The sequence below is a fragment of the Nothobranchius furzeri genome, chromosome 14 (genome assembly GCF_043380555.1).
Source record: "Nothobranchius furzeri strain GRZ-AD chromosome 14, NfurGRZ-RIMD1, whole genome shotgun sequence".
NCBI lineage: Eukaryota > Metazoa > Chordata > Actinopteri > Cyprinodontiformes > Nothobranchiidae > Nothobranchius > Nothobranchius furzeri.
In genome coordinates this window covers 13,115,531-13,140,780 of record NC_091754.1, presented here as the reverse complement: position 1 = coordinate 13,140,780, position 25,250 = coordinate 13,115,531, and the positions used below count along the sequence as shown (strand labels likewise).

At 40.8% G+C, this 25,250-nt stretch overlaps 1 protein-coding gene across 5 annotated transcripts in view; it reads left to right on the top strand.

Annotated features, from left to right (window-relative positions):
• lrp1bb (low density lipoprotein receptor-related protein 1Bb) overlaps nucleotides 1-25,250 on the top strand; it is a 481,608-nt gene that overhangs the window by 295,440 nt on the left and 160,918 nt on the right. For all 5 annotated transcript variants that reach the window (XR_011516175.1, XM_070543934.1, XM_070543933.1 and 2 more), the window contains 9 exons: nucleotides 496-627; nucleotides 6,933-7,067; nucleotides 7,386-7,515; nucleotides 8,755-8,881; nucleotides 9,263-9,414; nucleotides 9,814-9,938; nucleotides 10,140-10,511; nucleotides 18,567-18,756; nucleotides 20,114-20,318. Coding sequence is in view for 4 of the 5 variants with exons in the window: in XM_070543934.1 (XP_070400035.1) it covers nucleotides 496-627; nucleotides 6,933-7,067; nucleotides 7,386-7,515; nucleotides 8,755-8,881; nucleotides 9,263-9,414; nucleotides 9,814-9,938; nucleotides 10,140-10,511; nucleotides 18,567-18,756; nucleotides 20,114-20,318 (1,568 nt within the window). In the remaining variant the exon portion in view is untranslated. The remainder of the gene's footprint in view (nucleotides 1-495; nucleotides 628-6,932; nucleotides 7,068-7,385; nucleotides 7,516-8,754; nucleotides 8,882-9,262; nucleotides 9,415-9,813; nucleotides 9,939-10,139; nucleotides 10,512-18,566; nucleotides 18,757-20,113; nucleotides 20,319-25,250) is intronic.

Sequence of the window (25,250 nt, the reverse complement as noted above, 5' to 3'; positions counted from 1 at the left end):
CCTGTCCTTGTTTATCACGAAGCTCCCTCCAAAGATCTCTAATGTAAATTCTACATGAGTGTCATAAAAGTCTCATGGCAAATTTAGCAGAAGGACTTTTTACTGTTTTATTTTTCTTTGAGAAGTAGAAGGCAGTCTAGGAATCTGTAACAGCAGTACTTTTTTTGGGTCGCTCCATTGCAAGCCTCCAGCTACTTCCATCACCACTCCACGGTGCGTTCTGCAACTGGGGCGTATTCTCACTGAATGACAGCTTCAGGATACACACCTCCATTGGTCAATGCTGTAGGTTTGTCAGTATGATGGGAGTTTTTTTTATAAAGGCAAGGTGAGGGACATAGAGGGAATGTTTATTCTGAAAATGTCCTACTTTATACCGTAGAACCGGGTCAGATGGTCAAGTTAAGCATTTTCTAAATGATATAAAAGAATTTTGAACGATTGTGCCATAATGTCCAATAATAAATTCTAAAGTGTTTCACTGTAATTCTTCAGGAGTTGACTCGTTCTTGCTGTATTCGATCCATGAGGGAATCCGAGGAATTGCTCTCGATCCAAACGACAACAGTGAAGCCCTCATGCCCATCACCGGGACCCTGTTTGCTGTTGGAGTGGACTTTCATGCAGGTATTGTACGAAAACAAAGGTCCACTTGTCAGAATCAACAAATAAAGTTGACCTGAAGCAAATCTTTGCAAAGCAAGCAGAATTCCAAGGGAGTCTCGCATTTTTGGAGGTTTCTTTCGTTGCAAACAAGTTTAATAATCGAACTGTTGTGTGAGCAGTCAGATTGTGCAGGAGCGGGTGGCTGCGGTAAAATAAACCAACAATAATATATGTAGGAGTTGGATGACATTTCAGCAGGTTACTGGAATTTCCTTCAAGTCTCGTCTTTTGTATGCTAGTTTTACACTAATCTGTCACGATAAAGACGTATTATTTTAAGTAGGGTAGTCCTGTTAATCCAGGGATATTTAAAGCAGCCATGGACAATTAAAAACATGTGATCTTGTAAAATGTCATTATTGCAACTGAATTTAAATTACATTAAAAGACATAAATACATTAGTATAAGATGTAATTACATATTGTTAGGCAATATGGCATTCTTTTATATTTTTAAACATATGAATTTATACTTGCAGAATAGAATTTTCCCCATATAAAAACTCTTTTGCAGCTATTAATAAGAACAATACATGTATCTCAATGTCAGTTTTCTAAAAGTGGAGGATGGTTTACTGAATTAGATGTCAAGAGAGAGAGAAACTCAAGAAACAATAACAAACAATACAATTATAAAGTCAAGGCAGTTTGACTAATAAGGTGCAAGAATTACTGCAAAATAAATGAAGGTTTTTGACACATTTAAGCTTTTTATTTATAATGTGATAATTATTGTTTACATGTAATGAAATCCCAAAAATCACTTTCCTGGAAAATCTGAAAATTGTAACTAAGTTAATTACTTTGTATGTAATATTTTTAAAATAGTTGATTCTGAATGATTTCCAAGCATTCTGCGATGCTGAAGTTTAGGTTTTAATGACCTGTACGCCATATCAATACTTCACTCAGTGTGCCACGAATGTATAAAATATGAGTTTCACTTTCTGAAACGAATGACCCAAATTATTCACCTTTTTCACAATATTCCGGTTGTTTAGCTATATTAGTCCAAAATGGAACTAAAAGTCACTAAAGAGGATGATGGTAACAGGAAATCTGACCAATTCTAAGTAATTTTCTGCTGGCAAACCAGCAGATGGGCTGTTGAACCATTTAATGGCCACATTTGCTCATCAGATGGCTCTAAACAAAAATAAACATAAATACCTCTCGAAATGTTGTTTCCATTGTTGTTTTGTGCTCTGAGCTCTGCCAGGTGTGCTGCGGCTGCATGACTGGCACCTGGATAGCGTCCAATTATGTACAATTATTTGCCAAGAAGTATTTTTACAGCAAAGAAAAACAAACTAGACTTAATATTCTCAAATGTATGTGCTGCATCTGGTTAACTCATTCACTGCCGGCCATTCTCTGATCAGAAAGTCTCTGACTGACAGAGTTTATGAATGTTTTTATTGTTTTTTGAAGAGTCCCAGGACATTGAGCTCTATGATCATGTAAATACCAAAACTAGAGATGCAACGATACTACTTTTTTCCAAACCGATACGATACCGATACTTGAATCTAAGTACTCGCTGATACCGATTACCCATACCGGTTCTTCTACCACACAAAAAAATGTTTTGATTTGGAATACAGGTTTTATTTTCTTCTCTGCTTTCAACAGGAAATTACTGTGAGGAGGATAAAAAGTAAAATATATGAATTGAAATGATCACAAAACTAAAATATTAGGTGAACAGAAATGACAAGTTACAGTAAACCCACTTTCAAGCAACTGCATTGATAATGGTTAACTTTTACCAATACTGGTATCGGTATTGGCACCGATACAGATACCAGTAACTGTATCGGTGCCAATACCAATACAGTAATCCCTCGTTTATCGCGGTAGATATGTTCCAGACCTGGCCGCGATAGGTGAAAATCCGCGAAGTAGGGACTCCCAGCATGCCCCTCGCGGGGATTCCCTCCACGTCGCACCTACGTCACAAACCGCAGCAATAAACGGAAGTCGCCTTTCCAGCTCACCACTCAGTCATCGTTTCTTCAGATTCATGATCAGAGTTTCCAACCTACCGATCAATCCAATGAACTATCAGCTCATAGTAAGTTATCTTACTTACTTCTGGAAAGCCCGGCATTTCCGTGTCACTTTGTTGACGCTCGAACGCTCGGGGGTTTCCTAGATAAGCCGGCGTTTCACTGACGCTATCACTTCCGTGTCTGTAAAACCACGCTCCCTACAAGAACTCCTGAATCCAGCCGACCTGTCTGACATACAGTACTATATTTAATTATCGTATGATCACATTCTCTTTTTGTGTGTAAAACTCAAGAAAAAAAAATTTTTACTTGGTTTTTTTAGTTTTATTACAAAAAGTGCATTTTATGATGAAATTGATGGAAAAAAACAAGAATTTCTTGATATTTCGCATAGAAAAATACTGCGAATCAGTGAAAAATGCCGCGAATCTGCGAATTCCCCCTGAAAAATGCTCCAAAGAAAAAATCCGCGAAGCAGCGAATCCGCGATGAACGAACCGCGAAGTAGCGAGGGATTACTGTACTGGTATTGGTATTGGCACCGATACCGATACCAGTAACTGTATCGGTGCATCCCTAGCCGTAACTACCAAAAGAAGGAGTGGACTCACTTCTTACATCAGGAAGAATCAGCGTGTTTGTAGCTTTATCTGTTATTTTATAACCTGTTGTCGGTGTGAGCTGCAGAAGCTTTTCCGGTTGGTGCCTCGCTTTTTTCACAAACGATCTCCTAATTCATGGATTGTCTGCGTCCTGATCGCGTGACGTGTGACATAAGCAGGTGAAGACCAGCTTTAGAGATGTGATGTTTATTCTCACGATGCAGGGGTTCGTTCCCACGCCCGCCCTGTTATAAAAATGCTGTTGATGTTTGTAGTCGTCAATGGCAATGAACGACTTAATTGATTTAGACTAACATTTATGTAACTTTTTTTATTATTCTGCTTAGTCAGGACTATTTGCAATGCAAACCTGTTCTCATTCAAACGTAGCTGCACATAAATTTGTTTCAAATAAAAATTTGTTTTGAAAAGTTATAATCTGATCTAATCTAATGCAAAATTAGTACATTTAAAATATGACTTGTCTGGTTTTTAAGGCCAAAGGATTTTCAAAGGTTTTCGCTTTAATCAAATGTCTCCATAGTTTATAACGGGTCAGTGGGCAGGAGGGGAAAATTCCCTCTGAACTGGAAAAGACCTCCGACATAAGCAGACAGAAAGGGCAGCTTCTACTGTGACTAGTGAGGATTAAAGGACAAGAAGGGGAGGAAGAAACTCCACAGACTGAACATAAAAACAACATATACAATGATAGAAAATATTTTACTTTAAAGGACCAATCTGTCAGAATTCTGTAAACCCGTTGCATGTAATTGTTTGCATCCGAGTAACTGCGCACATCAACACTAACTGGAGGGCAACAACGCCGTCTCCAGCCGTTATCCAGAGTTGTAACTCCACTATTTAAGCTACCAAAATAAAACCTATATATGACTATTTTAGATTATCTAACACATCTTTGTGCAGATGAACAAAAATTAAACATCTCAAAGCTAACAATGTTTAGCATGAAGCTTCCAGATCCAATTGAAATAGCTAGCTAGCTGTGGGACGAGAACCTCGGGGCTGCAAGCTCTGACACGCTGAGAGCGAGACACCCGCATTTGACTCCATTCACAAGCTCAGATGTTCGATAAACAGGGTACAAACGGTCCATGCGCAACCCCATACCCCCCACCCCCTCCGCTCTCATTGTTGACAGACCGGGAGAAACGGATTGCGCACGTGCTCTCCCCACACACACACACACACACACCGCTGTCACACATTGAAAAGTTCAACAGTTGGCAGCCATGGAACCGGCCGTCTGGACTTCTCACAGCTGAACCCGAAGGAGTAACTAGATTTCTTCTACGTCTTCTATGCAGGGGGTGTGGGCACATGACACCACGCTGCAATGATTTCGTATAGAAATAATCACAAAACAGTCTAATGTTAATGGAAGGTTACATTTGCATGAATGAAACTTTTTGTTTCATATTACGTGGAAACTTGAGCATAAATAAAACCAAACAATACAAACCTGTGCAATTCTAATTCAAAGCATTGCTCACAGATCTTGTATCAAATGCCTGTTTCCTGTGTTGTCGTCTGGTTCTGCTCAGCTTCCTGTGACACAGTATCTGCACTCATAACGATTGATTCCTTACACTGACAAATGCTTTAAATAGATATTAGGTTCACTGAAAAAATAATGTAAAGGAGACTAAATGTTCTCAGATGAATACACAATAACAGTCAGACACTAAAAGTGTGCACAGATACTTAAGTAGAGCAGCAATTACCATGCCTTATTATGTACACTGCATGGCCAAAAAAAGTCATCACCTGAATTTAGTTTAGGAAGCAAGTAGGAGACTTCTATTGGATAATTACTGCATGGGTGGTTATATTTCAGCTGGAACAAGTTATTTAACCCAACTGTTGCAACGAGTTGCTTCTCATTTCTTAAACAACCATGTAGAAAGACACATCTGGTGGTCGTGGAAAAGATGTTAGTCTGTGTGAGAAGGGTCAGATCATTGGATCAAGCAGAGAAAACATCTAAGGAGATGCAGAAACGACTAAAACTGGGTTAAAAACTGTCCAGCGCTTCATTAAAAACAGGTCAGATGAGTCCAGATGGACCCTGTTCCAGAGTGATGGTGCATCAGGGTAAGAAGTGAGCAGATGAAGTGATGCACCCATCATGCCTAGAGCCTACTGTACAAGCCTGTGGGGGCAGTGTTATGGTCTGGGCTTGCTGCAGTTGGTCAGGTCTAGGTTCAGCAACAGGATGTGCTCCAAGAACAAGGTCAGCTGACTACCTGAATATCCTGAATGACCAGGTTATTCCATCTTCCCTGATGGCACGAGCATATTCCACGATGACAATGCCAGGATTCATCAGACTCAAATAGTGAAAGAGTGGTTCAGGGAGCATGAGACATCATTTTCACACGTGGAGTCCAGACCTTAACCCTATTGAGAATCTTTGGGATGTTCTGGAGAAGGCTTTGTGCAGCGGTCTGACTCCACCATCATCAGTGCAAGATCTTGGTGAAACATTAATGCAACACTGAATGGAAATAAATCTGGTGGCTTTGCAACTGTCCTAGAGCACCTCTTGCTATTTGCACCATCCTCTGTGTTTCTTCATCCATTTAATCAGAACATCTATAGATAAATGAGAAGCCAAACGCATCTGTTTGGCAACAAGGGTTAAAAGGTCATCCTTTTTCAGCCAAATGCTTTGTTCCAGAGCCACGTTGCAAGTCATGCTGTGTTTGTTTGTTAATGGCCTGAATAAACTGTACTTTTAAATAAGCCTAGAGGGTGGAAATATTTTTATTCACATGACTTGAGTGGACAAAATGTAAGAAATAGAGGTGATTAGGTCTCCTGTGGCTCAAATCGCAGTCATAACTTGGTATGGTACCCACTAACTATTTAAAAAGCCTGAAATGACATTTTACATCCGAGTCCTCAAAGATCAATCGCAATCTGGAAGCGTGACTGCAGCTTATGCGAAAGGAGGAGTCGGTTGAATTCATAATAAGACAAGAACCAAAATTCAATGATTGTCCTTGTCTTGATTTTTTTGGGCAAGTGAACATGCAAATGTAGTGCTGAGCCTGTCCAAGAGCAGCACCTGACAGCGTGCACATTTCATTTACATATCGTTACGGACGCCAGGTAGCCAGAGCATAACAGATGAACGCCCTGCAGCTGTGTTCTGTCATGTGTCATCTTTGTGTTAACAGAGTGTGAAGGCAGCAGGATCAAGATTGTCCAATTAGATGTAAGACGCTATCTAAGCTCTGAACAACCTGCGGAGAGTCAAACTGACTGAGTTATCCAGAAAAATGCACACACACTCCAACATACACCCCAAAATATAGGCTTTTGAAAAAGGACTACTAGATGAAAGATTTAGTTTAATCAAGACCGTGCCTTGGAAGGAGCAGTAGCACAGTTCCCCGTAAAATGTAGCTGAAAATCATCTTTCATCTTCATGTACTGCGTGTCGACAAAGTGCTACTCCTGATTTGTGGGACTTTATGGTGCCACGCAACATCTGGTGGGAAGAACCAAGCTGCATTGAAAGTGGGCTTCACAGGATGCTTTGTTTGAGAGTATAAATATAACTTCGGCAGCAGCATTCATCATTTCATTATCCCTTGTCATTAATGGTGTACGGTGTAATTTGCAGGAAACGACACCGTGTACTGGACAGACATGGGGCTGAACAGAATATCCCGTGCCAAACGTGATCAGACCTGGAGGGAGGATATCATTACTACTGGCATCAGCCGAGTGGAAGGCATCGCGGTCGACTGGATTGCTGGTTGGTATTGTGACTCCCCAGGCCCTGGAGTTATTACCACAGGCTGACAAGCTGCTATTGATTGCTGAAAATTCTCACTTTGGGTGAAATGCCTCTTGTTGTGGCGAGAAGCGGAGGCATAGTTTTGATCTGGGCTGCCAATAAACATTAAAGTTTACTGAGAACGTTAGATAGCTTGCAAACATTGTAAAATCCCTTGTAGCAACGTTACTTTTATTATCTGTAATTTCATGATAACAACTTTGTATCTTGTGTGGCTTCAGAGTTACAGACCTTTTTTTATGTTTAAACATCTGACTACCGCTTCTCTCTACACAGGAAACCTGTATTGGACCGACCATGGTTTTAATCTAATTGAAATCTCCCGTCTTAATGGTGCATATCGCTCAGTGGTTATATCTGAAGGACTTGATCAGCCACGAGCTATTGCTGTGCACCCGCAGAAAGGGTAAAGTATGTCTTCTTTCCTACCTCCACACTGTTAGATGTGATCAGTGGGATCAATTATTTTAAAATGGCGTTGAAAACATTTGTCTACAGCAACTTAAGCGAGGACATTTGGATGAACGGCAAACATAAATGAGTGGCAAAATCAATCTTGCAGGTGTGGAAATGAAAGCTTGCACACGTTTCACGTCATCTGGAGCAGATTTAAACTGATTGCATATTGCTAATTTGTGTACACCGTTTAACTTGGTGGAACAGAAAAACTTGCATCCCACATTGAACCGTCAGCTTGAGGAGCACAACAGCAACAAAGCTAGTCCTAGCGTTAGTGTTCAGGGGTGGGATGAATCATCTGTCTGTGACACAGAATAAGTAGGTTTAAGGTTTGACTTCATTTGGGTGAATTAATGGATTTTAAATGCCTTTGCCTTATATGGATGCATTTTGGAAAGCAGTGGTCTAAGTACAAGATAATACATAAAGCAAAAGATTGGTTTCAAAATGATTTTAAATGCAAGACAGGAGTTCACTGTGTGTTTGAAATGTATTAAGACTTGTTTGTTTTGTATGTATCAAATGTTCAGTCATATGAGAAATAACTAATAATAGTCTAAAAAAGCATTTTAGAGTACACATACCCTCATGTTTGAATAAATTTGCTGAAGTATCTAATATTATGTCGCTTTCAGTAGAATAAAAGCTCTGGCGCTCCTGTTTCGGGTGGTGGAAGTTAGTCAGTAAGGAGTGGGGGCAGGAAATAGCAGCATTTGTAGCGTTACTCATAACATTTTATGATACGCAAACGTTTGACTTCTGATTGGCTAACAGCAACTTGACTCTTCCGCTGCTTTTCTTTGCTGTTTTTTTTTTCTTGAGGTTTTCTTGTGTTTTCATCACAAACAAAACAAGCCTGAATGAGTTCTGCCATTTTATGGAGTTGCTATTGCTAGCGCTTAGCTTCTACTATGTGAGACATGCTCTTTGTTCTCCTGGATGCTAAATTAACACAGCCTTCCCCAGTCATGAGTCAAGATGGGTGAGTCCATGAACGCCGATTTACAGTGTGACGCAGATCTATGTGGACGTCTCTGACTGGAGCATTTCCCGTGTATTTTCTTTAGGCAAACTGGCAATATTTAAAAAGAACGAGTATGTGAACCTCTGCTTCAAAGAACCAAGATAAAGGCTGTGAAAACGTAAAGTTGTTTATTGCCTAATGAAAAAATGTCATTCTTGATAGGTATCTTTTTTGGACTGAGTGGGGCCAGAACCCGTGCATTGGCCGCTCGCGCCTGGATGGTTCGGACCAAGTTACCTTGGTTAGTTCAGGCATCATTTGGCCCAATGGAATTTCTATTGACTATGAGGTACAGTTGAATCTAATTTCACAAAAAATGTGTTGGGCCACATTTACTTCCATATTTTATACCTTCTAAGCCAGGGCTATTCAATGCCGGGCCTTGAGGGCCGGTATCCTGCACTGTTTGGTTTCAACCCTGTTTCAACACTTCTGATTTTAATCAGCAGCTGATTAACAGGCTTCTGCAGAGCCTGATTAGCTGCTGCACTGGTGATTCAACCACTGAATCTAGTGTGTTGGACTAGAGGAACCACTAAACAGGGCTGGATGCTGACTGTTGAGGCCCAAGATTGATTAGCCCTGTTCTAAGCCATCTGACTCTGTGGCTGAGATATAACTTTTCCTAAGAGGCTCCTGTTTTGATATGCATTCTGAAATTACCTTCCAGGAAAACACGCTCTACTGGTGTGACGCACGCACAGATAAAATCGAGAGGATCAACCTTGAAACAGGTGAGAGCCGAGAGATTGTACTGTCAGTGGCCAACGTGGACCTGTTCTCCGTGGCTGTGTTTGGACCTTACATCTACTGGTCTGACAGGTAATTTATTATTTTCCTAAATGCACTTACAAGCACTGGTGTGCAAAGCCTGTTTAGTAACTTTACGTCAACCTTTCCTGAAAAGGTCATATGTGACGCTATCGAGACTAGAGGTGTTTCCTAGCGATAGTCACAATCGGTCACTGTCATCGGTGAACCCCATCTTTCGTCACACCTCTTAAATTTGTGTTTGCTTAGCTTATTTTATTTTAAACGGCATTACCACTAAATCGAGTGATTGAATCCTTAATAAATGTGATTTTTATTCCAACAAAACATTCTTCTGTGTAGTTTTTCAATCGCCACACTACCCTAGCTCAATCGAAAGCAAGCACACAGCATTTGTTTTCCTTTGGCACTTGAATGATCTTTGCTTCTTTTTCTACTGATGCAATTCAGAGCCCACTCCAACGGTTCAATCCGACGTGCTTTTAAGACTGACACCAGCGAGACCTCAACCATGAGGAGTGGCCTAGGGGTCAATTTGAAAGATGTGACAGTATTCAATAGAGACCGAGAAAAAGGTAAGATTCACTGCAACTTCAGTCTCAGGCAATTTTGCTAATTGTCAATTTATTTTAGAAACTCTCCATGAGGTTGCAACCTGTCATAGTTGCTATGGCATTTGGGTTGTGCCTCTCGTGTATAGCCAGGACAAATTAAGCCCGACAGCAAAAGCAGGAACCGGAGCAAAGCGCTAACTGAACATGTGTTGTGTTTTGAAGGCACCAACCCCTGTGCCAGGAGTAATGGAGGCTGCCAGCAGTTGTGTTTTCACCTGGGCAGCGGTCGCCGGACCTGCTCCTGCGCCCATGGCCGCTTGGCAGTCGATGGATTTGCCTGTGAGCGCTACGATGGTTACTTACTCTACTCCGAGAGGACTATACTGAAAAGCATCCACCTCTCAGATGAAAATGACCTCAACTCACCCATTCAGCCCTTCGAAAATCCAACTCTTTTCAAGAATGTAATAGCATTGGCTTTTGACTACAACCAGAGCAGAGCTGGAACCAATCGCATCTTTTTCAGTGACGTCCACTATGGAAATATTCAGATTATTAATGATGACTGGACAAGAAGGTCTATTATTGCAGAAAGTAAGTGTATTTTTTTCATTGCCAAAATTCTCCCACATATGTCAGAAAGTCATGAACTGTGTGTTTCCCTCACTGCAAACATGCGTTCTCTCATGTTTCTCTTCACTTTATTCTGAGTGTAAATGTTGTATATCTCTCTATGAGCCATCCTTCAAATGTAATTACGTGGATCTGCTACATTCAGGTATCAATTGCTTTGGTCTGTTTTTGAAAAATGAAATGTGCAGTTTATTTCCCCCTAAAGTTTCACCAAAAACCTTTGATGCTTTTCACATAGCATTGACTGCTTTTGTCCAAGTTAATGTCAAGAGTCGTACCTTTTTTTACTTCTCCACTTTAAAGACCGCTTAAAGCTGCAATAGCAAATGTGCAAAACAAGCTAGCTTTTAAATGCATAGTTATTGAGCTCTCACCCAGTGAAACTGTGTGTGATTTCCTGTCTAGCCCTATGTGAACTGTGGAAATATTTGTGTCCCAGAAGAAAAACAGAACCCAATCCTAGCTTTAGCGGTGCGGCACGGCGTACTGCTTTTGGGATGCACTTGAAAATGTCCGCGTCGTGGCTGGTTTGAAACACCATCATACTCTAATGGATTTTAATTTGAAGCAGCGCCATCCCGCTGCTGTTCCGCACCGTAAAGTAGGGGTGGACCCATTATGGTACCAAATAGCCCCAGTGTTTCAAAACCTCCTGACTGCTGACTTCCCCCAACTTAACAAAGACCAATAGGTTCTATATTATTTACAAAACCACATTCAGTCCTGCCTTGACAATAACTGGCTGAGTCAGATGAACAAAAAAAGGGCTTTCTATCTCTAGCATCATCTGCTATTCTGTGAAGTTTTCACAGGAAATAGAACTCTGCACCTTCCCTCCTCTTCCTCTCACAGGGAGACTGGCTGAGTGTTACTGATCCACTGTCACCCATCCCCCAACCCCGCTCCCACACTACTGCTGAGGGAGCTTCCTGCTTATTTATTTATCTCTTAAAAATGAACAGGCATTATCAAGAACCATCTGTCAGGAGCAAAGTGTCCTTCACGCCTTCCCACTTGTGAAATGCAAAACGAAAGCGGTCCAAATATTTCATATGAGAGCAATGTGTTTTGTTTGAAACCACAACAGACGTCTCCACATTCTACGGAGGGCAGTCACATCGTTTCAATGCAGCAACACTGGAATTGTGGCTGGACAGTGTTACTCCTCATTACTAGTTGGGAGTTTTTGGCACTGAGACAAAGTGGCACATCTCTCTCCTTCATGCTTTCCCTTTCTGATGGGATAGACACCTTATTTGTTTATTTATTTATTTATTTTTGCAGCATCTAAGAATGCATTGTATATAAAACCAAGACTTCTATTTTTTTCCCTGAATCTCATCATTGAGGAAAGGTGACGATGTTAATCATCCATATTTCCCTAATTAAACTCCACGTCCCCCATTAATTACTCCCTTGCATGTCCAACAATTTGTGAGAAACTCCAAGCTGCCAGACGGCTTTTATTGCAAACTATTAATTAGTTGTCGGCTGAGTCAGAGTCTTAAGTGTTCTAGAGTCTAGTTTATGAGGTTTTAGACACATGGTTACAGTCAAATTACCCAACTATGGCAAAAGGTATTCACTATTAAGCCTGAGTGGTGTGAAAAACGGTCCAACTGTGACCAGTTATGCCAAATTCAGCTGAATTTACATTCATTTATCTGATTTATTCTCTTTAACATGTAACAAATGTAAACATTAGTGAAAAGAAGATGATTAATACTGGCAATCTTTCTAAAAACTGGAGGAAGTCGGTTTAAATTTGACATTTATTTGATAAAAGAAAGAATCTACTTGAATGAGGATTTGTTCAATATTTAATAATAGGGGAGCATTGGGGAAGAAACGTATTTTGCCATCTTTTTTTCCAAGAGAAAATAAACATTTTCTAGTAGTTCAATATTTTTCTGCTATACTTTTATTAAAACCTTCATTCTTTGAGAGGATTTGCTGCTATCAGGTGATACATTTTGCTGTGAGAATGCAATTATTTTGGCTTCATTTGATTTGTTTCACCATATCTATCATTTCTTTATTTTGAAATTATACGCATTTTTTCATATTTATATGGAAATTGGAAATCCATAGTCCAACTATACTCCTTTTAGAAAGATGCGTGCGTTAGAGAGATTCAGTAAAAAGTAAAAATTAGTTCGATATTTAAAAAGCTTTGCCAACAAAACAATGCAAGCGTTATTATTTAATTATGAATATGGTTACATTATCTATCAGTGATCGGTGCTTCTCTCTGGAGGTTCCTGTTGTGTCAGTCACATCAATGCAATAACATGGGAGGCTGCAAAAAGCTTTATCTTATCCTGTGTTTAGGAAATTGGTTTGCGATGAAAACACACTCAATTCCTGAGTGACTGCTGCATCAACAAATAGCTGTCTGTCCAGAGTAGTGAGGCATGAAGCAATTTCTCTGTCAATCATCAATGAAACACATTCCCAGTTCTGACAAGTTTCGGGCTCAACATCTGCTTCAAGCGAAATGAATGCACCAGTTTTCTTTTTGTTAAAAACGAGTCAACAAAGATGATAATAAAAATATTAGTAATGGAACTGCAGGGTCTTCAATAAGGCTCGCCATTAAATGCACTTTAATGTTACTTAGGCTAATAATATAGAATTTTTGGTAATACTTTACATTAAGGCTCCCATTATTAATGTTAGTGCATTATTAAGCATTAATAAACTATCAAATAAAGTATTAACAACTGCTTAACTATTTTATTGATTGTTTTGTATGTTTGTTCTGTGCACTCCATTAAATTCCATAGTTTGGCGCTTTTCTAAACACAGTATTGATTTGTTTTTACCCTTTTAAGATGTCAACTTTCAGCTAATGCTGTAGAATCCTCAGAGCAACGCCGATAAGAACACTTAAACAATAACTGCAACACTAAATGTTATTTGTATTGATTATTTCTGATTATAATCAATCACTCTGAGTTTTTCATGCAGGTTGAATATAAAATAGTCTCCTACACCCATCTCCTGCATTAGCTTCTGGTAGGATTTGAAAAGCTGACCGCTCTACGTCAAGCGGCCGCTTGGACTCCAATGCTGGCTCGCGACCATACCATACCAACTTTATTTATAAAGCTCATTTAAAAACGGCATGGCAGCCGACCAAAGTGCTGTACAGAATAAAAAGTAAAAACACAATATCAAACAATACACGGTCAACAATAAAATGCACAACAAGGCAGGTAATCACGGTCAATAAAAGACACATAGTAAAATAATAAAAGTCAGGGATTTAAAAATGCCTGGTCGTAAAAGTGAGCCTTAAGTAGCGACTTGAACCGGAGGAGGGATGGTGCCAGCCTCACTGAAAGAGGAAGAGCATTCCAGAGTGTCGGAGCAGCATAGACAAAAGCACGCTGCCCCCGCGTTTCGTATTTCATTATTGGAACGCGAAGCAGCAGGCAATCAGCAGATCTCAATGCCCGGTATGGCACATAACGAGTCACAAGATCTGACTGGTAATCCGGAGCCAGACCGTTCAGGGCCTTAAAAACAAAAGTCAGGATTTTAAACTTGACTATGAAGTTTACGGGTAGCCAGTGGAGCTGCACCAGTACAGGTGTGATATGGTCTCTTCTAGGGGTGTTTGTTAAAAACCTGGCTGCCGCATTTTGTACGACCTGAAGCCTGTTGAGAGCGGAGGCAGGTAAACTAATTAAAATGTAATTTGCACAATCCAGTCGGGAGGTGATAAAAGCATGAATTACAGATTCCAGGTGTGCTCGTTTGAGGATTGGTTTTAAGCGAACTAGTATGCGCAGCAGATAAAAACACGATCTGACCACTGTGTTAATCTGAGGGCCCATGGAAAAGTGTGTATCCAGTTTCACCCCCAGGTTGGTAAACACACTGCTTGAGGTCATATGGGAGAGTGGCCAAATCAGAAGATAAGTGTGTGGTTTTGTTAGGGGTCATCAGGAGTGCCTAAGACTTAGAATCATTTAGCTTAAGTAAATTGTTGGCAAGCCAAACCCTCACTTCAGCCAAACATTGGTCCAGATGAGAGAGGCAGCCTGGTTTGTTCAAATCCAGGTAGATCTGGCAATCATCTGCATAAATATGATAGCCCAGGCCATATTTCCTCAGGATTAAACCCAGGGGGAGGATGTAAATTGAAAACAGGAGAGGCCCAAGCACAGATCCCTGTGGGACTCCCCATGGAAGCGGAAGGAATGTAGAGGAACAATTACCCAACTGAACCTTGAAAACTCTGTTTGACAGGTATGAGCAGAACCACTGAAGTGAGGTACCCCTAAGCCCTACCCATGACTCAAGTCTATCCAGCAAAATATTGTGGTCAACGGTATCAAATGCTGCAGAAAGATCTAATAGTAGGAGCAAAACAGGTGACCCCGAGTCAGAAGCCACCAGGATGTCATTGGTCACGCGAAGAAGGGCTGATTCGGTTCTGTGAAGTGGCCTAAACCCATACTGGAACACATCAACCAGAGAAAAGCTATTCATGTGTGCTGTAATCTGTGAATATACAATCTTTACAAGGACCTTAGACAAAAATGGTAATTTGGAGATTGGCCGAAAGTTTGCAAAGTTTGAGTTGTCTAAACCAGTTTTTTTTTTAATTGGTTGCACAACCGCCTTTTTAAAAGAAGTAGGAAACACTCCAGTGGCCAAGCTAGAGTTAAAAATGTCTAAGATGGCGGGGCCCAAAATAGGGATGATATCATCCAACATCCTCGGGGTGAGAGGGTCCTCAGGAGAACCTGCTGGTTTCATATTTCCAATCAGATCTGACAATTCACTAAGAGATATGGGAGTAAAGTTAGAGAATGAGGGAGGTTCTGGTGGTACATCAGGACAGCCAGATCCTGGTTGCACAGGACTATCCCTAATGTCCCGGACTTTGTGAAGAAAGAAGGTCTGGAGCTCAGCACACTATGACACAGAGGGATCAACACTACCAGGTTCAGTTATCGACAAGATGGAGTTGGCAGTGCTATAAAGTTTATGCTGATCACCCTGGTGCTGAGATATTATGCATGCAAAGTATTTGTTCCTGGCTGATCTAAAACTTTTCTGATACAGGTCAAGGGCATCCATCAGAAGCTGCTGTGAGATTATTGTGCTTGTCCTTTTTCCACCTTCTTTCCAGCGCCCTACAACGCCGCCTGAGGCTGCGTGTTTCATTGTTCAGCCAAGGATCAGGGGTGGTTTTCTTCCGTTTAAGTTTAAGGGGAGCGAATGAGTCCAGGGCAACAGAACAAGTCAAATTAAAAGAATTAAAAAGCCCATCCACATCCGTGGTGATCCCAGATGAGAAAGGATTACATAATTCAACCTCCAGAATGGACAGTAGTGAGGCAGTCGTGGAGGGAGAGATGTACCTTGAGTAGCGAGGAGCCTGCCTTCTCACCACAGGCAACATGGCAGGGATGTTAAAAACAACTGAGAAATGATCTGAGAAACTGACAGGGAGAACAACCAAGTCCTGCACCGTCAGTCCAAATGATAAAACTGAATCCAGTGTGTGAGAGTGATCATGAGTAGGAACATTGACCAGTTGCTGGAGGCCAAATGAAACCAGAACATCTGAGAAATCTCTCACCAGGGGATTCGACAAACAACAAACGTGAATACTAAAATCACCAAGGATAATACCTTGGTCATACCTGGGGAGATACTCAGCTAAAAGGTCAGAAAAGTCCGTAATAAAAGCAGGGTTATATTGTGGTGGTCGGTAACACAGAATAAGAAGAATTGGAGGGGAGAGACTGAGTTCAAAAACAGAGACCTCGAAGCTGGTGGGGGGTGATGAGCCCGGGATGCACTTGAGGGGGACGGAGATGAGTACATAGTCAGTAAGCCCCCACCTCGACCCGACAGTCTGGGCTCATTCACAACAGAACAATTTGACAGACAAAGTTCAGCAAGTGTTGCTGACTCACCCGGTGGGACCCACGTCTCCGTCATGCAGAACAAAGTTAATCCACTGTCGATAAAAAAAATCCTTTAAAAGCACTGTTTTATTCCCCAGCGAACGAACATTTAGTAGAGCAATCCTGAGAGAAGACGAGGAAGTTGAGGACAAATATGGGCGAGGACGCTCTTTGCCGGACCTCACAGGATAGGTTAGATTCCTCCAGTTCACCCCACCAATACGACGCCTCCGTTTGGATCCCCAGCTGACAGGATCGCTGTCATGCCTGTGGAGAATCTGGATGTTGTGTTCCGAGGAATCATCAGGGAACCAGACCCAAACCCGAGAAGAAACGTTGCCACTGGACTGGCACATCCGGGAAGCTCGGAGCTGGACATGAGCGCCACTAAGCCTGCCGTGTCGCCGCCGCTTCCACCGCGGCCCCACCAGGCCGCAGGCGGAGGAGAGGAGGAAGGGCGGAACTCCATCAAACAGGTTCCCAAACAATTGCTTGAATGAGGCATAGTGAAGTTGGAGAGAATCGAACCTCTGCTGGAGATCCAGAAGAGTAGCTCGGTCATAGGTGAGGGTGGGACAGGAATCAGCCACTGGGAGACTCAACAACAGTGACACAAATACAAAAAGCGCAAACGGTAAACCAGACGGCAAGCCACAACAGACGGCGCCATCTTGTTGCGACGGGGAAGACTGTTGTTGTTTTAGTGTCCAGAATCAACAGACAACATCTCGGCTTGCTGAAGATAACAGTTATCATTAGCAAATCAACCACACGGCAGAAACTCCTCCACGCTTTTATTAGTGGAGATAAAACATCAATGTTGCAAGTGAGTGGTAAGGTCGCGTTGACGTTATCCATTCTGAGGCAAGATGTCCTAATATCAGGAAATAGACTGCAAACCTCAGTTGTCTGTGTTGATCCAGGCATTTCTGGGCTTTTTATGCCCAGATTATGGCTTGCAAGGCATTCATTCCTACCAGAGACCACTGAAAATGTACTGATTAAACATAAGTTCAGGGCATGACTTCACAGGATGACTAAAATGTTATGGACCAGGTGGTTGACCTGCCTCTTACGTGTGTAAATGCTAACCAAAAAGGCATAATTATCAGCACCAGTGCTTACAGTCACACCAAGGTGTTTAGTATAATAGGAGACTGCAATAGATGTATTCATACTAACTATTAATGCTTGCATTCACTTTGGTGTCCTTCAGCAAAACATCAGTATAAGAATAAAAATACTTGAGTGGGCTTTTATTGTTGCTTTCACTAATTCATGGACAGACCACATGTCCTCTCGCTTGTGAACAGTAATGTATTGTAGTACTATTCTTTATTAAAGAAAACACTTTATTTAGCATACAAGGACTTCAACCATCTCTAAGCATTAAGAGTTATCCTTTCACTTCAGACGCAAGTGTCCATTGCAGTGGCATGTCCAGAAAAGATTCATTGAGGGGGCCATATGGGCCCTGCGTAAACTCTGGGAGAGTTTAGCCAGTAGCTGTTTATTGCATTTCTCCTTCATTCTTTTTAATTAGAAAACTATAAGTTATTTCAGAAAAAGAAAAATAAATCAGTTATTTTAGTTTTTCTTTTGAAATTTATTGTTTTAGAATAGAAATTGTTTTAAAATTTTAAAAGTGGAACTTGCCTGTTTCTCTCCCAATAAAATAGCCACACAAACAATTGAATGGCAAGTCTCGGTGTGTGTGTGTGTGTGTGTGTGTGTGTGTGTGTGTGTGTGTGTGTGTGTGTGTGTGTGTGTGTGTGTGTGTGTGTGCGTGCGTGTGTGTAAAATGATTAATTAAACATATTATTCTATTAAAATTGGATTACAGTAAATATTTTATCAGCTTTGACATGTATGCATTTGTTAAAAAAAAACAAATGTATGGTTTGTGTGAACATGGATGTTTTTTTTTTAGAGTAGTGTGCGGGGGGGGGGGGGGGTGCTCTCCCCAGGCCACCCCTAGAAGACACCTCTGGTTCTTTAGACTTGTTTCTGAACGTTGCTCAGTTTTTTTTTTATTATTTTCTGTCTCAGACGTAGCTGCTTCATTGCTTGTTTACTTGTTTTGAAGATGTGGGTTCAGTGGAGGGTCTGGCTTACCACCGAGCTTGGGACACTCTGTACTGGACCAGCTCTACAACGTCCACCATCACCAGAAAAACCCTGGACCAGAACCGAGTCGGAGCCTTTCCCAGGCAGGCTGTGGTCACTCTGTCAGAGGAAGACCATCCACAGGTCCTGGCCCTGGATGAGTGTCAAAAGTCAGTAGCTTTTCCTTTTCAACACACGTCACCAAGTTTTGCTCCAAACTGTCCAATGACTCGCTGAATCCCAAAGCACTGGTACTTGGGTTCTACTTGAATTCACATCTGGGCCGCTGAGTTTCTTCAGGACAACATCTAGGATCGTTGTTGTTTACGGATCTTTTTAGGGACTGTAGTGTTGATGTTTTGTTCAAATATGCACGGCAAAACTCACATAATCTACATTACACCTAGAGTGTGTGCTGCCTCACGCCCACTCCATGTGATTGGAACATAGTACAACTGTTTACATTTAATATTCAAATTATTCAGGATTTATCTCTTTAGGAGAAACAAAACTAGACTTTAGATGAATTTTCCATTTAGAGAGTTTTATCTACCATGCTTCGCATTTCTAAAATTCCCAAAAAATGTTGTCTTTTTGTGCGTATTTGGTTTTAATGAGCATATTTGTATTTAGAGTACAAACTTTTTTGGTTTTATTTATTGGATGTTAAACTAAAAGAATATTTTAGGAAAAAATACTCGTGATACTAGAATAAAACATGTTTTCTCTGTAATCCAGTTCAGATTATTTATTTGTTTGACATGAATATAAAACTACATGTTTCTAAGAGCAAAGGGAACGAGCGAGTGTCCTGCTGCTCCCATTTAACAAGCTAAATTAATTTCTTGACCTCAAACTGTCCTTGGTTGGCAGCTTGGTGCCGTATCCATCCCACTCCAGAACTGATAATTAGAATTCTAACTCAAGTGATTAATTAGTAGACTCTAGTTTTGACCTCTGACCTAAATTTTATCATTGCACTAGAATGGACTTCCATGACTTAATTATGATATGAAATGTGAGACCAGAGTTAAGAAAAGTTGTTTTTCTAATTTTATTCCGTTAATGTTTCTGCTTGGTTGTGGATTGAAGATGTGGACCTCCCTTGTTAAAAATCTCACACCACAGAAGAGTGAAATCCTCCTCATAGATGTGCTAAAATCTGTTTCTCTCACACAAAGCAATCTGCACAGATGATATTTAATTGCACAATCTGCAATTCCAATCCAATTCATTCATTTGAAATTGAGCTGCACTTTTATCGAGACAAACAGTTTCATGGTATTAAAAGGAAGCCAGTGAGATTTTCTTAGTGGCTTAAAAACACGTAATTAATCACCAACTTTGATGCCGCTATGACCGGTGTGTGTTCTGCCTACGCGGATGCAGATTAGCAGCTTTTAAAAACAGCTGATGGATGTCGATTGAGTTACCGTTCTGCATTTTGTCTCTGTGTTTTGTAGAAGAACTGAGGTTAGGCAGCAAAATGTAGTTTGCTCATATTAACTCTCCGTTTTGCATGCTCAGCCTGATGTTTTGGACCAACTGGAATGAGCAGAGGCCCAGCATCATGAGATCCACCTTAACTGGGAAGAACATGAGGATCGTTGTTAGCACTGAGGTTTTGACGCCAAACGGACTCACGATCGACCACAATGCAGAGAAGCTGTACTTTTCCGATGGAAGCCTCGGGAAGATTGAGAGATGTGACTACGATGGTTCTAGTAGATATGTGAGTACAAAAAATAAATTATTTGATTTTTATTTACGTATTTCCTCCTTAAAACTGCTTGTTTTTCTTTTACACCTTATTTTTTTATTCTAGCAATAACGTGCCTGGTTTCCTTTTGCATGCTAACTTTGGTCATGTCAATGTGGTTTTATATGGAGGAGGATTAGTGCCATGGAAAAGAAAAAAAGAAAAGAAAAATTATTTAATCTCAACATTCTGACTTTTTTTCTCATAGGTCAAGAAGTCTAAATTTTGAGGAATAAAAGTAACAAATATCCATTTTATTATTATTTTTTCCTTTTTAGTGGCACTAATCCTCTTCCGTACTTTTGATAAATTCACATAAAGAAGAATTTTTTTTATGAATTTCGGTGTATTTTACAGAATCAAGGAACCAACAGAGTCAGATGAGTTTGAATATAGTTTACAGGCAAAGCATCTTTTTTGCAAACTTTTGGTGAAGATAAACAAAAAGTCAGTATGGATCAATGACAAACCATCAACATCAGTGTTGGGCAAGTTACTTCAAAACTGTAATGCATTATTTATTACTTGTTACCTTCATTTTAAAGTTATTCATTACATTACAATATTAGTGATTTTAAAATGTAAGGCATTACACTACTTTTGCATTACTTTAAGTTACTTTCACCAAAACAACTTCAGTATGAATCTGGTCATGTGACGCTCAGTGAGCTCATGACACATATGTGGAAGGTGATGTGGTGTCTGAGCTAGGATTGCTGTTAAAAACTAGTCAGATATAATAACAGTGCTTTAAAATGATTGTTTATTAAATAAAAGCAACAACAATCTGTACTCTCAGCACGCTGCCATCTTATATTAACTGAGCAGGGAGTGAGGTGGTGGGGGCTCCAAGCCTATATTTGCCTTGGTCCCCAAATGCCTTGATACGGCCCTGGATGTGGGACTGGCTTCTGGGGTGATCTGATTCTATCACATGTATAAATATTAAATGCTTATATATTATTGCTTTTCACTGGTAAAAATGTGTTTTGAGGATAAATCTACCTACTTTTTTCTTTTCAAGCACTTTGTTTTGTTTTCTTGGTTTTATGTGATTAATTTCCAGCCCTTTCTCACTCTAACCTTCCTGCATGCTGCATGTTTTCTCCGTCTTCCAGAAAAAACTGTTTCCTAGACTTCCTACTTTCTAACGATCAGCCAAAGGGATCTTCACATGCGCGGCGCTCCAGCAGTAATGAGTTGAAATCACCGGGGCACAGATTATGAACTCAGCTGAGGCAAAGCACGTCAGAAAAGCACAAAATACCAGAGAATATGCGCTGATATGAACGATCGCAAGTGAATTATTTTGTTTTAGTGGAGCGATTTTGTGAATGTTACAGCGGCCGCGTGCAGGACGCAGCTGGAGTAGTTGAGCCGTTACCGCTGCGTCCTCTCTGCCCGCAAAGCTGAGTCCATAAATGACGTAATATATGCAGATACTGGATCTTTCTTCGGGTTTCCTGCAATTTGAATTTTTCAGGAACGCATCTTGATTCTGGGTTTAAAAATGCATTGTAATTACCGCGTTACTGACAATTGTACCGAGTAAATATTACCATTTTCTTTCCCTGTAATGCCTTACATTACCACGTTACAGCAAAAAGCAATGCACTACAGTAATTAATGACATTTGTACCGCATTACTCCCAACACTGATCAACATCCTCTTGGCTCAATATTCTGTGTTTATTGTTATTATCAGTGAGGAAATACAGGCAGTTTTTATAAAGATTCCTGTTTCGTTTGGTTGAATTTGGTTCGGGTAATCTCATTTGGACAACAGTGAAATTGTTTCTAAACTCCTAAAACGTGTGTGCATATATGAATAAATGTAAAGTAGACATGAAATCAAGCAGCAAAGATTTGCACTGATGGGGTCAAGTTTTACATGAAACATTATTTCTGCTTTTCTTGCCTACAAAAACAGTGTAAAACTTTCAAAAGTTCCTAGTCTGTGCTGTTATTTAAATGTCCACTACTTTTTTCTTCTTTCCAAGACTTCTCACACACCAGTGAACTCTTCAAAATATTCTGTCTGAAATTTGACTCTACCTTCCTTAGTTAATAACGTTTATCCTTCACTGTCTTCCATCCCTGAATGACGGAGGGGTTTGAATGTTTTTTAAATTCACTTTGTGTTCTGCTTTAATTAGAATTTACTGGAAGGTCTCAGATTTAATTGTTGCCTTATGATGACAAGCCCTGCAGCTTAATAACACAGTAGTCATATTTCCCAGACGGAGACTGCTCTTACGCTGAAATGTGGTGCTTACTACCGCCTAACTACTCTCTAATGCTTTTCAACTGAAATAAAAAATAGTGGTGGGTTATTTTGGACTTATTTTTTTTCATTTGACGATGTTTCAGATTATCTTTTAGCCTGAAGATCAAGTAAACATAAGACAATAAAAAACACGAGGTCAGCTTTTTGTGGAAATTACTAATGTTCTGTTGGTGCGACTCATAACATTGCACACCTTGGAATAGTGGGGCGGTGTTAACAATTTGATTATTATTTTCTGGAAATGCATCACATTTGAGCTGCTGCGTTAAAACAAAACAGATGAGGGATGGTATCTGGTGGCATGTGCTTTACAACCTATGCGCACCTATTTATTAAAAACTGCAGGAATCCTCACACCTGATTGTATTCTTGCCGATCCCACTCCTTTTTTTCCAAAAGCACCAAAGGTGTGCCAGATGCAGCTGTCTCTGAAATTTAGAACTGCACTTGGCAAAAGGCACATAATCATGGACAGAATGGCAAATTGCCATTTTGCTCCAATTTTTTTTAATCTTCCATGCAGTTGAGCTCCTGGAACCAGATCCTCCACACAACAGATGGGATTTAAAAGACCTCTTGAAGTTGTCTTATTTCCTCTCTGAGGGCACAGATGGTTTCCTTAATCACAAAGTCCATCTTTGCTAAAGCAAATAAAACTCAGAGAGAGTTGTTCACCTTTTGTGCATAAAAGTTTCATGCATAATGTATGGCATCCCGAGCAGCTGTGTCCTGGGTATGCAGGAGATTACAGTGCAGGATGACCTTTTTTTGCTATGTGGATGATAGTTTTTGCTTGACATGGCCTGTGCAACTCAGCACCTTGGCCCATCTCAATTAGTCAGCTGTGTGCGTGATGAACTAGGTCGCTGGGCTCATACTCCTCACCTTTGAGACCCCACCCGCGCTTGCCGCGGTCTAGCCCTGCTAATGAAGGCTTTGCAGCAACGCTGCTCTGGGTGCAGAATGTCCGCTCCAATTGAAATGTGTAAATTAAACCAATAGTTGACGTTATCATCAAACTAATCTGCAGCCATTGGAGGTCTTGGTTCAGACAACGTATTTGTTTCAGACAAGGCAACTCTGTGGAAGTTGTCAGTTTAAAAGACGCTTTTTAATTTTACACGACAATGACGTGTTTGGATTACAAAAAAAATGCCCAAAGCTACTGGATCTTTTTCAAAGTGGAACAAACCATGAGATCAGAACCAGAGTGATAAGAGCAGCGGTTTTGTAATGAGTTATGTAAACTTTGGTTGCAGGCGTGTCTTTTAGGGCGTAGTTACTCATCCTGCAGTTGCACCGTTGCACACTGACAGTAAGTCTGGGAGTTGGGAAGGTTCATGTTTCTCATTTCTGTGCCATTTTAAGAGTGGAGACCCATAACTGATGATGACAGCGCTAGGGTCAGCATCTTTTAGCTGGGAAAGTATTTTAGTTATTGGAAGCGTGGATTCAAATGAGGACCTTTCTGGGAATACTTCACCCTTCTTGAGTTCATTGGGTGTATTTACACAGATTGTCTTGTAATAATCTTTTGAAGTAATCACTTAAGTAGTTCTTAAAGGTGTGGAACACTACAAAACATTTTCAAAGGGATACTTTGCAACTTTTTCAGATTTTTAAATCATTTTCTTTAGCCAGTATGTGCTAAAATGACCTTTTACGTGGTTAATGAAAGGCCACCCAGCCCCTATCGCCCCCTGTGGCCAGAATATTCCACTTGCAACTTCAGACTGGCGGGCTGGTCTGTTGGACCCGTGCTGGTTTTGCGACGGGAAGACTGTTGTTGTTTTAGTGTGCAGGAAACAGCAGAGAACGTCTCAGCTAGCAGGAGCTAACTGTTAGCATTAGCAACTCAACCACATGGCAGAAGCTCCTCCAGGCGTGTGTTACTTTTGGAGATAAATCATGCATGTCTCAGAGCAAACAGAGTCACTGGTGAAGTCACATTGCTGTTAGCCAATCCGAGGCAAGATGTCCAAATTCCAGGTAGAAGGCTCCGAATCCTGCCAAGTTAAGCTCTCCTCTGATGTGGCAGACTTGTCTGTGTTGATTCAGGCGACTTGCAAGGCATTCATTCCTACCAGAGACCATTGAAAATGTATTGATTAAACGAGTTTCCTACACCGTTTATGAATCCTGGATACTGTTGAGCAGATAAAAACTGGTGACAATTAAGTGTTTCCCAATTAACTGAAAGCATGAAAACTAATATGTTGCACACTGCAAGCCTAAATGTCTCCCAAATCTAATTTCCTATCAGTATGTTCCCCCAGACCCCATCTGCTGCTCAACCTCTCTTCCCTTCACTGTCTCTCACTTGCATGATGGCCAGTTGTTGCTTCTGCACGCTGGGCTCCTTTAATCAACACCTGTCCTATTAATCCCAGAATGGCACAGGGCTAATGCGATGTCGCTTACAAGCCTGTCCCACTAATGGCTGAGACTAGCGAGCTGTTGGAGTCTCCGCTCCTCCACACAAGCCCGGAGAGTCCCAGAAGGAGGCATCTGATGGATTCTTGCCTCGCTGCCACTGGCACTGTCATTTACTCCCTCAACATCTGGGTTAAGCAGTCAAAATGGCAGCAGGGGTTGATTTGTTGATTAATGAGAAGAAA